The following is a 17,195-nucleotide window of genomic DNA, read 5'->3' on the forward strand; positions in this document are numbered from 1 at the left end:
TTTTTAAAGTGAAATGCATGAATCTGGTGCACTTTGAGAGGGAAATTAAGAGGCTAAATCTGAGGAATTTTGTGTGAACAAATAATTTGGAGACACTGGGTCGGATGAATTAGAAGCTTCTTGGATTTTCCATTAAAATGTTCATTTAAAATAAAATATTATGCAGGGTCCTCTGGGTTGGGCTTGGTGCTCTTTTTCTTTTATGGGACATATTTCTCTGTAATATAATGAATACATTTAAATGCAGTGAGAGGAATGAAGCAGAAGAACTCTGTTGTCCAGCTATCTTTTTTTCCACAGACGAGGCTGAAATAGGTTATACAGTGCATGGGCATCTGAGCCCCATTTCCAAATGTTTTTAAATAAACTCAATACACACTGGACGTGAACGTGACGTGATCAGTTAAACTTGGATTACCTCCCAGATGAACTGATTAAATTATTGGGCTATTAACTAGGCTATCTAGATCAAAACATTGTATTCATTTTTTTGTATGATATAATAATATGATGTTAATATCAAATACACAAACTAAAAAATAAAAATAAAAATAAATTGGGGGGGGGGGGGGGGCTGTCGGTCGGCTCTGATTGTGAGCGCACTGCAGACACTTCATTTCTGCAATGTGCGCTCATTAAACTGTCAGCTTCACTTAAGAGTCCTGTGTGGGTCAACAGTGCAGTACAAACTATGCAGCATACACATTATAACATTCGTCTACGACCGTGATGTTAAATCACCTTCACACAAAGTCTCCGCCCCAGCAAAGCAGCGAGTCGATCGCTGTGACGGTGAAAATCACCGGGACCCGGGAGACCCAGTGAGCGAGTGAGACGCCGCTCAGAAAAAACAGTGGTTTGATGGATGAAATCAGTCGGGGATATCCTGCCCGTTAACTTTGTCTACGGGAACGGCTTCCGCGATCTTTTTCTATGTCTCGAGTCTAACAGAGAGCCATGTCGGCAAACTGACAGCGCGACGAAATAAAGGGACTGTACCTGTAGCTGCGTCCCTCCGTATAGTTTCTGTTTCAGTAGGCTGTTGCATTAACCTCTGAAGCATTGACAGTGTTTAATCAAAGCCTCTAATTTTTTATTATCAAAAGGGCTTTGATTGAGACTTTTAGCCAATTCTAAAGTCTGAACACACAGCGGCAGCAGTGATGCTTTGCCCGATCTTAACGCTGATTGGACAATACTCATGACGTCTACCAAAGATGTTTTATTGCCAAGATAACGATATTCCCTTGTCTCACACTACGGTAACTCGTCCACACAGTCCAGTCTGGGAAGCGCTGGCTGACTTCTCTGGCAGCTGCCGCTACCCCCCCCCCCCCCCCTCCCAAAAACAAAAACTCTTCGGATCTATACGATTCACGTGGGTCATATATTTTGATTCTAAACGGCGATTTTCGCCGAAAAGCGACGAGTTTGCAGGTATGATCAAGCAACTTGGATTTTGTGCCCCTCCACTCTTCCTCTAGACTGTGGGACCTTGATTTCAAAATGAAACGTAACATTTAATTCGTATCAGTGATGATTTGAGGTATCATGTCATCTGCTGCTGTTGGTGGTCCACTGTGTCAAGTCCAGTCTACCAGAAGATTTTAGAGCACTTCATGCTTCTGTCTGTTGACAAGCTTTATGGAGATGACAATTTCCTTTTCCACCAAAATACTTATGAAAAGAGCGACATTTCTGTAATATAAATATTTGTTTTGATTGGCCTTATGGAATATTCTAACATTTTGAGATGCTCGATTTCTGGTATTTTATGAGCTGTAAGCCGGAATCCTGTACATTTAAACAAAAAAATGCCTGAAATATATCACTATAAGTCTAATATATCTAGAATATATGGAACTTTCACTTTTTGAATTGAATTAGATAAAAAAAAAGAGCTTTTCCATGATATTCTAATAATATGAGTTTCACCTGTATATGAAGTCCTTAGCGTGTGGTTATAGTCTAAATGCACTTTTAGCCCGGTTAATGCTAATATAAAATTTTTGGTAGATGTAAATGGATTAGAATCAGATGGATATATCATACGAGGCCACTTCTAACCAAGCCCTCCACACACAGAAAGGGTCAAAGGTGTTTCAGAGAAAATGGTGAAAAAAAGGAAAGGATATCCTAACGACATATAGTATATAAAAGAAAATTCAAAAATAACACCAAAAAATACAGACAACTCCACAAAAACACACACTTAATGAACAGCAACAAAACACCCACCGGCCCATGCATAAAGGCAAAGACAATGAGCCATGTCCTGGCTTCTTACCAGTCATGCTGGGGTCTCGGCTGAGGCCACTGTGGAGCTTACAGTGGACCAGAGCAGCGTCCAGCAGCCACTGGCCAAACAGGTTGAGGATGCTGTTGACCCGGGGCCGGGCTGGGGCCGGCAGGGGCCTGGACTCCCAGCTGCAGTGGTTAGGACTGGACAGCAGGGTGGGAGAGGACGAGGGCTGCTGCTGCTGGGAGGCTTTGGTGGGTTGACTACCGCTGCTCTGTACAGTGGGGAGGGAGAACAACAACTTGTACAACCTTTCTTATAGAGATAGAGGACCATATCTGTTTAGGCTGTGGACAACATGACTAGGGAAGCACACTAGATCCCTCACAAAAACTAAATACTAGGGCTGCAACCAGGGGTGGACTGGGACAAAAATTCAGCCCTGGCATTTTTGGCCATGGCAGCCCATCATGATTATTTATACGATATGTGGAGGCAGGGGCGTTGCTCCAAATTCTGGGCCCCTATACAGGAAGTCCTGATGGGCCCTCTGAGAGGCGGTCTTACAATACAAACATGTAAAAGCTATGTTTGTCTATAGTCCAAAATGTATGAGTGACTGGTCACTCTCTGAGCCAGATAACAACACAATGTTTCTATTGATGAATGACCAAATCATTACGCGTACTTGAACACAACCCCTGGTCTAATGACTCTTAATAACCATGCACACACACAGTGTTTCTCACAGGAATTTGGGAGACTGTGTCGTGGACCCTGGACCTTCTAGAGCAGGGGTTCTCAACCTTCTGCAAGCTGGGCCCCCCCAAAGCTGGGTCATTGCAGTTGGGCCCCCCCACCGACCCTGACAACCCCCCCCCCCACACACACACTCCACCCTACACAGATAGATAGATAGATAGATAGATAGATAGATAGATAGATAGATAGATAGATAGATAGATAGATAGATAGATAGATAGATAGATAGATAGATAGATAGATAGATAGATAGATAGATAGATAGATAGATAGATAGACAGACAGACAGACAGACAGACAGACAGACAGACAGACAGACAGACAGACAGACAGACAGACAGACAGACAGACAGACAGACAGACAGACAGACAGACAGACAGACAGACAGACAGACAGACAGACAGACAGACAGACAGACAGACAGACAGACAGACAGACAGACAGACAGACAGACAGACAGACAGACAGACAGACAGACAGACAGACAGACAGACAGACAGACAGACAGACAGACAGACAGACAGACAGACAGACAGACAGACAGACAGACAGACAGACAGACAGACAGACAGACAGACAGATAGATAGATAGATAGACAGACAGACAGACAGATAGATAGATAGATAGATAGATAGATAGATAGATAGATAGATAGATAGATAGATAGATAGATAGATAGATAGATAGATACTCTATTATTGTTATTATCACAAGGACTAGGCCAGTGGCGCACCTTTGAGTTGAACATTGGGTTTAGGGTTGGGGTCCGGAAATTTCTTATAATTTAACGTTAAATTCTGGTGCACTTTTATGTGACACTGAGGAAATGTTTTTTTTTTTAAATCTCCTTAGAAGAGAAGAAAATAGTAGCCTAAATAGAACATACACAGAATAAATTCTACAATAGGTATACCTGTTATGAAAAAGCTTCACAAAACAAAGTCTATGATCAATGGGAAACACTGCTGTCTGACAACCCAGTTCAGAGAATGTTTCAACTATTGAGTCTTGGATTTGGAAAGTGGCCAGATTTAGCTCAAAATGCTACCTGCGATTAATGTGCTGTGCAGCCTGAACGCGGAGTTGTGTGTGTCTCAGTGGCGATTCCAGGAAATTTTGACTGGGGGTGGCCAAGGTGGGCCACAGAGCTAGAGTGGGGTGGCCATCACACCCCTGAATGAATAGCATGTGATATGCTGTACAACCAATTCAAAGATGATTTATAATCCCAAATGCCCAAATCAAGTTAGTATCCATTGTAATGTTTGTCAGAAAACTAAACCCCTGAAGGGGGGTCTGGGGGCATCCCCCCCAGAATATTTTTTTGTGTTTTTAACATGTAATCTAAGCATTCTGGTGCATTCTGGCGAAGATAATAAAGGAAAAAGTCGATATTCATTTCAGTTCAGATGAATAGTAAAATTAGCAAGACAACATAACTTGCTAGCAGCCAGATGCCTAACAACTGGACAGAGGGAAGGATGACAACTAGATTTTGACCAAATATCTTGCTAAAAAAATAAACCTTTATTTATGAAATTCTGCCCTAAGAACATGTTACACTTGCTAACTACAAACTTACATTTTTTTATTCAGATTTCAAAAATCTGATGGGACACGTGCCCATACACATGCATGGGTGGCACGCATTTCACAAGCACACTTATGCTGTTTTCAAGACCTTTGCTGACCAGAGACCAGTTCTAGTGGCCACAGTCCTACCATTAATTCAGTACTTGAAAATTGCAAACTGATCTCATATCAGTGGATTGGAGTGTTTGTGTGATGAACTTGGCAACTACCTATCAAAAAAAGTTAAGAAAGAAAAAAAATACATATCATCTCTGAACTAGGCTACATATCAGGAATAAAATTTAAATTACAAAAAAAATAAATAAAAAAAAATAAGATTAAGATTAAGATTTTATTTTTTTTTTTTCATCCCCCTCGCGCCCCCCCGGTAGGGTGTCCGCGCCCCCCCGGGGGGGGGGGGGGGGGGCGCGCCCCACCGGTTGAGAACCACTGTTCTAGAGGGGTCCGGGGGAATGCTCCCCGGAAGATTTTTTTTCAAATGTTAAAGGTCCCATATTATGCTAAATGCACTTTTTAAATGTGTTCCAACATATCCATGCGTCCACGGTGTGCCTAGAGACTGCCAAAATATCAAAAAAAATAACAATCTCTCCTTTTCTCACTCTCCCCTTTTCTGAAACCCCCACCCCTCCCCCCAAAAACACTCCAGTCAGAATTATCCCCTTTTCTGACCTCACAAACCGTAAAGCCAGAAGCTTCCACTGTGCAGCCCACACCCCTATTTCTTATTGGTCCACGGCCCTGACAGACAGAGGGCGAGGCGTATCTGGCTTCGCTTCCGGACAGGGGGCGGGGGGAGCTCAAAGATTGTATATTTACGAGGGGACCTGCAACTCTTTTTTAAAAAATAGGCCATTGTGAGATTAGCTGAACATCAGCATAGTACAATAAATTATCTGAAAGTTTTTTTCAGCAAACAATTAAAGAAAAACGTATTAGGGACCACTAAGACCATATAATATGGTGTATAATAGAACCGAAAAGTGTATAATATGGGAGCTTTAAAGTAAAATTCATCAATCTGGTGCACTTTGAAGAGAAAACTAAGGATAAATCAACTGTTTCCTATGTAAGCTATTTAGTAAGCTATTATTTGCTGGAATAATGTATAGACACAGATGACCAAAAAGCAGAAAGAAGAAATGTACATGTTTAAAAAATCCAGTCAGCTTCGGGAATTTTTTTCCTTTGTTTGTATTTTTTAATGGCCCAATATAGGCCCCTGATCTTCGTAGCCCCGAACAATGTTATTTAAAAAATAACATAAATCTACTGACGAATGAAAGGCCCATGAAATCTTTTTTTTTCCCTAAATAACGTTTTTCTGGGCCTTCAAAGATCAGGGGCCTATATTGAGCCAGTAAAAAAAAAATATATATATTTTTTTTTTTGGGTGCAGCCCCCCTCTGCCTTGGGCCCCCCAAGCCTGTCCGCAGTCCGACGGCCCTGAACGTAACTGACCATCGTCAGATGCTCATAATTACGGAGTAGAAGTTGAATGCATGATAATACAATTTAATGCAGCCTCTGAATGGGCGGCCCTCTGCTGTGTGTGTGATTGGGCCAGGCCCAGCCTAGAACCAATCATAATGAGTAATGGCCTGGGACAAAGTTTTATTTAACTTTCAGGTGAAGTTGACAGCCTGCACGCACAATTATATGTCCATGGCACTCCCGAGAGGGAAGGGCCCTCGGCCCTCGGCTGTGTGACTTGGCCGGGCCGGGCCGAGTCACACAGCCGAGGGTCCATAAAAAAAAAATATATATATATATATATATATATATATATATTTTTTTTTTTTTTTTTATAAATGGACCCGGCCCGGCCCAAAATGCCTGCCGGCCCACCGGGACGATGCCCGGTATGCCAGATGGCCAGTCCACCCCTGGCTGCAACTAACGATTATTTTGATAATCGATTAATCTGTCGATTATTTTCTCGATTAATCGATTAGTGTTTTGGTCCGTAAAATGTCAGAAAATTGTGAAAAATGTTGATCAATTTTCCAAAGCCCATGTTGACGTCCTCAAATGTATTGTTATGTCCAAAACACACAGATATTTCAGTTTCCTGTCATAATAGGATTAAAGAAACCAGAAAATATTCACATTTGAGAAGCTGAAATCAGAGAATTTGGACAATTTTTTTTTTTAAATTACTCGAAACGATTAATCGATTATCAAAATAGTTGCCGATTATTTTAGTAATCGATTAATAATCGATTCGTCGATTAATCGTTGCAGCTCTACTAAATACCATTTATTTATTTATTTCTTCACATAAATAAGACAAAAAAACTAAAAATGTGAGTGCAGCGGGTAAAAAAATCCAGTGCCGTACAAAGCCTGTGCGGTGGGCCCCCTATGTTTACGTACCACGTTTACATACCAGTTTATAGAGCCTAGGCTGTGTATTAACACTGGATGGTTTTTCCACCTAAAGAATCCACCTAAACAAGCTACAAATTCTGCTTCAACATTATTAATGAGTAATAAGAATGTAATAATAAAACATCATAGTCAAGTTTGCTGCTTTGGGTACTTTTGTTTTTAAATATTTTAAGTACATTTTCTTGATAAACGTAATACGTTTACTTGGGGAACATTTTCAATCTTCAATGACCTTTATTTTGTAGTTTGGTATGAATACTTTGTCCACTACTGAACAAACTGCAGGAGATGCAATACACACATTGATTAAGGCCTTTGTACTTCATTTTGCCCAAAAAGTGTAGCTTTATAAAGGCAAGCCAAATGTATTACAAATGTTTTAGCTCTGTTCAGTCCCTTGATGACCTACATGGCATACGTATTTATAGGTATGGCTAAGAACTAACCAAAGGTGCAACCACCTCTAAGGGTGTATTCACACATGCCGTGTTTAGTTCGGTTGAAACGAACTCAGGTGCACTTCCGCCTTCGGAGCGCATCTTTCAGACATGTGGGAATACAGCAATCGCACTCGGGGGCGGACCAAACAAGCGCTCCGAGACCCAGCTGAAGAGGTGGTCTCGATGCGCTTCCAAACGCACTCTGCTGCAGTTCGTTTGTGGTGTGAATTTGGCCGGACTCGATCCGACCCAAATGCAGCAAGCACTGTGCCTTTCCTTTCTTTTCTTTTTTAATAAATCGACGTCAGCTTCACATTACAGGAAAGTGTTTTTTTCGCTATTGTTAGGCAGATTAGTTGTGGTTTGACTGGGAGCCCTGAGCGAATATTACATTTGATAGAGACGTGTACACATGCTGAATGTGTTCAGCGATCACATGAAGGAGAGGGGAGCGTCTCCGCACAGTGCCAGCAGGTTCACGCTGCGCTTTGCATGACATGTGTGTTTTTATTTTGCTTCCCATGTTAACGGGACCGTCAATACTACCCCGTGACAGTTTGGAGCTGAGCTAAGCCAAACTGATACCCAGCAGACACAGCTTGAGCCTATTCTTCTCGCGAGCCGCGCGTCCAGCTGGAAAAATACAGTAAAAATTATGTTTCAAATCGTAGGCTACAAGCCACATAACGTGGCATTGACATAGGCCTATATATTTCAACCATATGACATAGATGTAGGCCTATTTATTTATTATTTTTAACCCTATATTATATCAAACTGTAAATCAGGCATTAGCCCACCCCGCCCTGCCCCGCCTCCCTCTCGCTACAACGTAAATGACTCGCAGTCTAGCCTTCAGATTTTAATGACGCACAGTTGTTATTTGCTGATGGCACAAAATAAACACGATCGCAGTATATCTCCATGATTGTGTGAATACACCCTAAATGTATGTACCTTATTAGTTGTGTATTAATTGTATATTTGTTTAACCTACTAATCCTACAAATGAATTATCCTGTTTTACTTTTCTTTCTTTCTGTTTCTCCGTACTTGTATAAAGCAAATGTTTCTATTGTATATCATTTTTATTGCTACATCAATCTGGCTAATGGACTACAGATGGAAATTAGCCCCCGGGCTACAATCTGGCATTTTTACGTGTACTGCTGGACATGTGCATTGTCCTGAAACAAATGAATAAAAAAAAATAATACACATGGAAAGATGTAAACTTCTTATAACTCTGTGCTTCATGTTGTGTTTTAACTTACAGTGGAACTCTTGCTTGTGGTTTTGGTGACCACTGTGTGCCGTTGCTTGCGGCTGTGAGGGGGCGTGGTGTTGGCGATAGAAGGGGGCGGGGACATGCTCATTCTGTTGACTGGGGTTGGAGGGGCGCTGTCGGCTCTGGGGCGGGAAATACCTGGCAGAAGGAAGGGTCAAACAATGAGTGTGGGACTTCAGGAGTTGCTAGCAAGAAAAACCTTTACGATGGATCATTATTTGAAGCCATTTTTTCCCCAGTCAAAATGTTATGAGAGAAGAGAATTAAGGGGTTCCAGAGTCAGTTGATCATAGATGATATTCATTGGTAGACATGCAAGACAACGGTTAGAATCATTGATATCTGTGGATCTTGATTTGAGTTGTTTTGCCCGCTAGAGACCCCTTGTTGATGATCCAATGGCTCAGTCTGAATGTCCTGCACATGTCATTGTGTTACAGCGAGACCAACCCCAGTTATTAAACATCAACACCACCAATACATAGAGCAGTCCGTCATATGCCCGTCTCATTACTGGATGTATCTGAGGCTGAGGTCTGTACCATGAGAGAGCCGCACTGGACAAAAAGAGAACCACCTCTCCCTCTCCCGTACCTCTCTCTTTTCAACAGAGACACCTACAGTGTGAAAAGAAAAATACACACTGACATCTTTCTAGTCAAATGTTTAAACAGGGATTCTCCATCTTCATTTTACTCAGGAGTAGTGCCTGAATGACAACTGGAAGAGGAGTAATACAGTTACAAGACATGAACAGTCAACTGTCTAAATGACTCATTGTATGTTTACCTACTAATCGCAGACATTAGACACTTTTGTGAAACCTTTTCTGAGTCGTTTGAATTGTCATTTGATGGCAATACAGTCATGAAAATGAACTTTGAAAAACTTGCAATTTGCTTGATGTAGATAACTAGAAACACTATGTCTTGTTTTCATTTTTTATAATAGTAGAAAGTGTTCCATGAATGAGCTTTTGTTTTTTGAACTGGGCCTCCCTTTACCTAAGAAGGCATCCACCAGGCAGCTAATGCCCCTCATGGCCCTGAAGAAGATCTGGGGCAGCTGTTTCAAACAGGGATGCAGCACCACTTCATGGGGGATACCGCTGGAGATGAGAAACTGCTCCTGGAACTTTGGAGTGGTGCTCACTATGGTGGGGTTGCTCAGGTCCACTGGGTTGCTAGGAACACACCAACAGAAGCACATTTCATGGATTCAGTAATGAGCTTGCACATGTTGCTCAACCTTGATTTGGTGATACCCAATAACTGATACTGACCTGGCTTGGAAAGATTGGAATCAGTTTTGATATTTAATATTGTCAACACTAAGATGATGACAGAAAAAAAGATGATAACTTTAACAAATCACCTTTCTTTCTTTCGGACAATTTCACACAATACACAATTTTCTCTTTCACATATTCATACATATTTCTTTGTGATTATGGTCCGAAGGGTGACAGGAGAAGCCAAAGGCTTATCAGGTCCCGCCCCCATTTTCATCAGATTCAGATACACAGATACACAGCTACTGATACAGATAAAACACAATTTTGTTTTTGTTGTTTTTGCTTTGCTTTTTTTGTGCTTTTTTTTAGAAGCTGCAGTCCAATACACAGTCAATTTTAGGTCTCCTTATTCATTGACAGTGCACAACAGACATGCTTTCCATTTTCCCAATGAATTTTGATTACTCATCATTATCCTCTCTTTCCTCTGAAGCCATTTTTGCGATGTCTCCTTTGATAGCTGCAATATCGGATCCCATTTTTGCTATCTCCTCCCGAACAGCAGTAATAGCCGCTTTTGTATGTATGTAATGTATCCTCTCTGTCTGTGACAATGCAGAGTGTGATGTGGCCTTGTGATGTGGCCTTCTCAATTTCTTCTCTGGTAGTCTAAACACATCTGCAAAAGTATTCAAAAACAGTCAAGTCTGTCTGCTAATTTGAGAATTCTACCTTCAATAAAGAAGTTATTAGTGTGTTCCCTGTAATTTGCTTGGTATATAATTCTTACTGCTTTTTTTAAAGAATCTCCAACGGGTGCAATTTACCTTTGTAAGTGTTTCCCCACACCTCAGCACAGTAATGCAGATGTGGGGAAACTAAACTCCAGTATAATACAAGTAAGGCCTTTTGATTGAAAAAATGTTGTGCTTTCCAAAGTATAGAAATACTCCTAGCTAGTTTGCCCCCTCCAGCTTAACTTGTCATCAATTATTACCCCTAGGACTTTGTGTTGCTTGACCCTTTGAATATCTATCCCATTTACCTGGATTTTCACAGAAACATCTGATGCTCTCCTACCAAACATCATAAATTTAGTTTTTTCTAAATTTAGCGATAACTTATTTCGGTTTAACCACCCATGTAACTTAGTCAATTCAATGTTTTTTACGATCTCAACCAGATTATTCAGATCTTTCCCTGAGTAGAAGATGTTTGTGTCGTCAGCAAATAAGATTAACCTTAACCCATTGATGACGGCTGCTGCGCGATGCCACATTGGCTCTCCTGCCTGATGCTGCGTCGCGCAGCATTATTACTTTATCTAATTTTCATGGCATTCCCAGCATAGAATGCACTGTCATTGGTTCAAATACACATGAGGTGGGTTTTGTTGATTTTTTTAAGACCACGTGACCACCCAAAAGTTGTGTGGTTTGCCGAAAATCATGTCAATCAAAATAAAAATAAAAAATAAAATAAAACAAAATAATAAAAAAAATACGCCAGCTTTGTCGGCGACAGAACAGTTAGTGGCGTTTGGTGCGCAGAATCAAGGTCTACTATAGACTACTGACGAAAATCACACAACACATTGCATCTATTTATTAACAATATTTAATAATTTTCTAATTCATCTAATTTTGACGATTTTTAGAAATATTTGTTGGTTTGTAAGCGCTAAGGGAGCATGTTTAAATAAAACCTGTGAACCTTAACTTTTAAATGTTTTTTATTTCATGTTTCTATGTGCTACACAGGCTTAGATATTAAGGTTTTGGTAGACTTGACAATTCGTACTATTTTTTCAGAAAACCCTCAGGCATTAAGGACATGCATCCTAGAGTGCCATAGTCATCAATGGGTTAAGACTTTCGAAACTTTACATACAATCATATGAAAAAGTTTGGGAACCCCTCTCAGCCGGCATTATAATTGACTCTGCTTTCACAAAAAAAATATAAAAGTGGTATGTCTTTAATTTACCAGGAACAGCTAAGTACTGGGATGTTTTCCAAACAAAGATTTTTTGAAAAGCAGTATTTGGTTGTATGAAATAAAATAAAATGTGAAAAACTGGCTGTGCAAAAATATGGGTACCCTTGTGGTTTTGTTGATTTTAATGCCTGTAACAGCATGTAAAACTGATGAATTTAAACACAAAATTGGTTGGATTATGTTGTTAAGCCTTGAACCTCATAGAAATGTCTGTTTAATCATGAGAAAATGTATTTTAGGTGCCTAAATGCAAGTTGCACTTCTCTTTGACTCTCTGCTGAAGTGAGACAGAATGGGATCATCAAAACTGCTCCCAAAAGATCTTAAAAACAAAGATTATTCATTATCATGGTTTAGGGGAAGGCTACAAGAAGCTTTCCCAAAGGTTTCAATTGTCAATTTCTACTGTAAGGAACGTTGTCAGGGAATGGAAGGACACAGGCACAGTTGCAGTTAAACCCAGGTCTAGCAGACCAAGAAAAGTACAAGAGCGGCATATGCGGCGGATTGCGAGAATGGTTGCACACAACCCAAAGATCACCTCCAAAGACCTGCAAGAACATCTGGCTGCAGATTGTGTATCTGTACATGGTTCAACAAATCAGTGCAATTTGCACCAAAACATCTGTATGGCCAGGTGATGAGAAGGAAGCCCTTTCTGCGCCCACGCCACAGATACAGTTGCATGGAGTATGCAAAAGCTCATTTAGACAAGCCAGATTCATATTGGAAGAAAATGCTTTGGACTGATGAGACAAAAATTAAGTTATTTGGTCTTTATAAAAAGCAGATGTTTTGGTGCAAATTGCGCTGAATTGTTGAACGATGTACAGATACACAATCTGCAGCCAGATGTTCTTGCAGGTCTTTGGAGGTGATCTGTGAGTTGTGTGCAACCATTCTCACAATCCTCCACCTATGCTGCTCCTGTTTTTTTCTTGGTCTGCCATGCCTGGGTTTAACTGCCACTGTGCCTGTGTCCTTCCATTTCCTGACAACGTTCCTTACAGTCGAAATTGACAATTGAAACCTTTGGGAAAGCTTCTTGTAGCCTTCCCCTAAACCATGACAATGAACAATCTTTGTTTTTCAGATCTTTTGGGAGCTGTTTTGATGATCCCATTCTGTCTCACTTCAGCAGAGAGTCAAAGAGAAGTGGGGCATCGGGTGAAGATTGTGTAATTGTTGCACTGGTAGGTGGGCACTGCGATGTTTTTAATCGTTGACGCGGGTTGCTTTTGAGAAGCAATCTATGCAATTTGCGTTTTAACTGTTTTTAACTGCTTTTAAACTGTTTTTAAACTGTTTTTAATCATTTGTCCCTGCCTGGCGGTCCGCTCTGTGGCGTCACTGTTGGCGTCTGTGTTTCGCTGCCCGGCGTCGGTGCTCCTCCGGCTGGTCCTAGCTCTGGGTATGCCGATGGCGGCGGCGGATGCGTCGCGCCCTTTGTGCCTGAAGCCTCTGGCCTTGCCTCATGGGCTGGGCATGGCCGGTCCGGGGGGCCCGAGTGGGCTGTACGGGCCGCCCCTCCGGGGGTTTCGGCTGTGGTTGCTCCTCGTGGCAGCGGTGCATTTGGCTATTTCTCTATTCTATACTCGATTCTCTATCTATGGCCCCGGTCCTCCTCGGGACTAGTGCCGCACTGGGGTGTGCTCTCTGGGGGCGGGGTGCTGGGGGGCAGGCTCTGGGTCTGGGGGGCTGGCGCCGATTGTGTGTCGGTGGGGAACGGTAGATCAATGTAATTTAATGTTAATTGGGTTCATATTGTTTACCATTGTTATAGCGTTATTATTAAACAGCCTGAGGAGCTGCCTCGGTCTCGGTTTGTCTGGGCCTGAGTACCGGTTGTCCTCCCACTGAAAAATTGTCCTGCCGACGCTAATTGCATAACTGATACCATTTCTCTGACATTTGTTCTCCTCTGTCCATCTTCCATGATTGGCTGAGCGTTGCTCCGGGGGTTCTCTCCCTCTGTCTACAAAGCACTCTCCATGCTACTCGACTGACTCTGAGTTCTGTGCGGAATCAGCTGTCCTAGGAACGGATGCTCCCCGCCTGCTATTGCCTCACATCAGCACTGATTCACCGTCCATCAGGATAGTACTCTTTCTACTCGCTTGCTTGTTCAATCTTTAAATTAATTTTTGCTTTGCTCACTGGTTGCCTGTCTGTCCTCTTCCAGTTTTCTCTGGTCGTGACGAGACGGTGTGGATCTGGTCCCCCCTCCGGTAACATCTGAGAATGGACCATCAACGCGAAAGATGTTGCAGTGGTTAAGGATGCCACCTGGAGACGTGGGATGTAATCCCGGCGATGGAAACCTTAGTTTTCCCTGGTGGAGACGAGACGGTGTGGATCCTCTGGCAGCATCTGAAGTCTTCCTGCATCCACACTATTCGCACTTTACTTAGTACTACCATGTAATCACCTGGTCAATGATCAAATTCCTTCGTGACTTTCTCTACTTATGACTTCTATTGCAGCATGTCCGTCCTGGGAGAGGGATCCCTTACTCTGTCGACTCTCCCTGAGATTTCTTCAATTTTTTTTATTCCCGGTAAAGGGTTTTTACTGGGAGTTTTTTCTCAGCCGAGCTAAGGGTGTAAGGGCAGGGTGTCATATTGTATCATATTGTATCGTATATCATATTGTATGAAATGTAAAGCCCACTGAGACAAATGTGTTTGTGATTTTGGGCTATACAAATAAAACTGATTTGATTTTGATTTAAGTGCAACTTGCATTTAGGCACCTAAAATACATTTTCTCGTGATTAAACAGACATTTCTATGAGGTTCAAGGCTTAACAACATAATCCAACCAACTTTGTGTTTAAATTCATCAGTTTTACATGCTGTTACAGGCATTAAAATCAACAAAACTTCAAAACTTTCACATTTTATTTTATTTCATACAACCAAATACTGCTTTTCAAAAAATCTTTGTTTGGAAAACATCCCAGTACTTAGCTGTTCATGGTAAATTAAAGACATACCACTTTTATATTTTTTTTGTGAAAGCAGAGTCAATTATAATGCCGGCTGAGAGGGGTTCCCAAACTTTTTCATATATCATTTATGTAAAGCAGGAATAATTTCGGCCCCAAGATTGACCCCTGTGGGCCGAAATTATAAGGTATGAGTAGGACTGACTTTGCAAACTTTGGACAGACGCCAAACTTTGCAGAAACACAATGAGCAAGATGTTTGGGAGCAGAATGTACAAGATCAAACCATGACTGAATGATAAATTGAAGGAAATGAGGGTGAAGAAATGGATGAATGTATGAATACCAGGGCTGTCAGAGTTACGCATTAATCAGGATTAGTTCAAATCAGAGCAAAACGCCATACTTTTTTTTTTTTAATGGCCTTTGACACACCTCAGGTCATGGATACCAACAACAATACGCTTCTCAACAGCTTGTTCAAACTCCCAAACGGCTCAGAGTCCACAGCTGGTGCTTTCTACAGGCCGGAGCACTTTGAAGTCATGTCTGGAGCATTTTCAACCTTTCTAGATCGGTATCTGAGACCCACCCTGTGGCCACGGCTCCTCAGTCTAACGTAAAAAGTTAAAATATCACCAACGTTCTTTCGAGTTTGAGCTGCAACATACTGTATGCATACAAGTGCAGTCCACTTTGCATATTTCAAAGTGTGGAACAGTGAAATCCTTCGAAAAATTGTATCTGACAAAAGAAACACTTTGAAGGTGTCTCCTACCTCAAGATCACGCTGTTCCTTTAGCATTTTTTTTTCTGTTTAAGGCAAATTATATTCTTGAAGCAGACATTGTGTTACCCCGCTCATTGCACCTTTTGATTTGAACTAAATCTTAAAGTCACGTTAAATAATTATCTTTGCATTCATTGGATTCCAAATAAAAAAAAACTGGTAAAAATAGCTTTACGTAGTTAATATGGACTTAAAAACTGTTGTGAAATGCTAAATAATAGAAACTTAAACATGAGATAAACCAAATTAAGCGTGATTAACTATGGAAATTTTGCAATTAATCGTGATTATTTTTTTATGAATGGTTTGACAGCCCTTATTAATAAAGAAAAATAAAGGAAAGTAAAGAAAAGAAAGGAGGACAGTGTTGGGGGTGAGTTTTTACAAACAGGAAGCATTGTAGAGAGGGAACTATTTGATGGTAACAGAGTGACATGAGCTACTTATCTGGTTCCTCCCTGTGCTTCAACTTCTCTGTCCTTCACCATACATGCACAATCATCTGTGTCCCTTAGTGTTAGTTTGATGGGTAAACAACATGTATTTTTCAGGTTAGGAAACACAGCAAAATGAGAGTGCATGTCACCTCAGCATGTGGAGAAAGCGGTACCACGTCTGTGCCACACAGTCATTGTCCATCTCTAGAGGGATCAGGTTGGCATCTTCATCTGGAACTTTAAAAGGTGGAAAGGACGGTCCGTGGGTGAAGCGCAGAAGCCTGCATTGAAGAAGCAAGACAAGAGTACAGATGATCACTCACAGGAAAGAAAACAGGCATTTTTTCCTTACAAATACCTAAGATATTTTCCATTTCAAAAGCCACTTTGGTTTTGTATAAAATGAGATTTGCCTCCCCTAAATCTCAGACATAGGACTTGAACTGGTTAGACAAACCCAGTGACAAACTGTCTAAACTCTTACCATCGTCTCAGCAATACTTTGAGCATAAACTCATCTCACATCTCAGCGAACTGTATGGAACCTTTTTCAGCACTGTATCCAAACATGCGTGAGCTTTATTCCATGTGCACAGATATTTTGGTAACCGGATCTTTTTCTGTGTGATTTGGTCTTTTGTGTTTTGAAAACTCCGGTCAAAGTGGAGATTTTGGAAAACTCAGTATTTCTGTATTGTTTGGGATAGAGAACCCGGAGGTTTTAAGAAAAGCTGGCATAACCTGTGGTCTGCTGCTTCTGAGGACTGAGCCATTATGGGCGGGCACTCTAACCACTACACCACGAGCGCCCCCGTTGATGCCTTTCTAACCTGGAGGTCAGAGCGCAGGCCACCCTGCTCCACTGCTCTACAACCGGAGGGTGATGTCTCCAGTTGGCCAGCATCTCCCTGGCAGTCTTCCAATATGGCGGCGTGGGAAAGCAGCGGGCGCACGCCAGCAGCCACACCTCAAACAGCACGGCCATTAATTTCTCAGCCAGTTTCTCTGCCACACCAACTGAAAGAAAAAGAAAATATAAAGAGATAATTGATGTTAGGGAGCATTATTAGTAGC

The 17,195-nt window shown here is 41.5% G+C and overlaps 1 protein-coding gene across 4 annotated transcripts in view; it reads right to left on the reverse strand.

The window, feature by feature from the left end:
- ralgapb (Ral GTPase activating protein non-catalytic subunit beta) overlaps positions 1-17,195 on the reverse strand; it is a 67,209-nt gene that overhangs the window by 46,431 nt on the left and 3,583 nt on the right. For all 4 annotated transcript variants that reach the window (XM_080030572.1, XM_080030570.1, XM_080030571.1 and 1 more), the window contains exons 5-9: positions 16,952-17,138; positions 16,271-16,402; positions 9,720-9,898; positions 8,702-8,853; positions 2,288-2,513 (exon numbers count right to left, since the gene is read on the reverse strand). In XM_080030572.1, the coding sequence (XP_079886698.1) occupies positions 2,288-2,513; positions 8,702-8,853; positions 9,720-9,898; positions 16,271-16,402; positions 16,952-17,138 (876 nt within the window). The remainder of the gene's footprint in view (positions 1-2,287; positions 2,514-8,701; positions 8,854-9,719; positions 9,899-16,270; positions 16,403-16,951; positions 17,139-17,195) is intronic.

The sequence above is a fragment of the Ammodytes marinus genome, assembly GCF_949987685.1.
Source record: "Ammodytes marinus genome assembly, chromosome: 7".
Classification (NCBI taxonomy): Eukaryota; Metazoa; Chordata; class Actinopteri; order Uranoscopiformes; family Ammodytidae; genus Ammodytes; species Ammodytes marinus.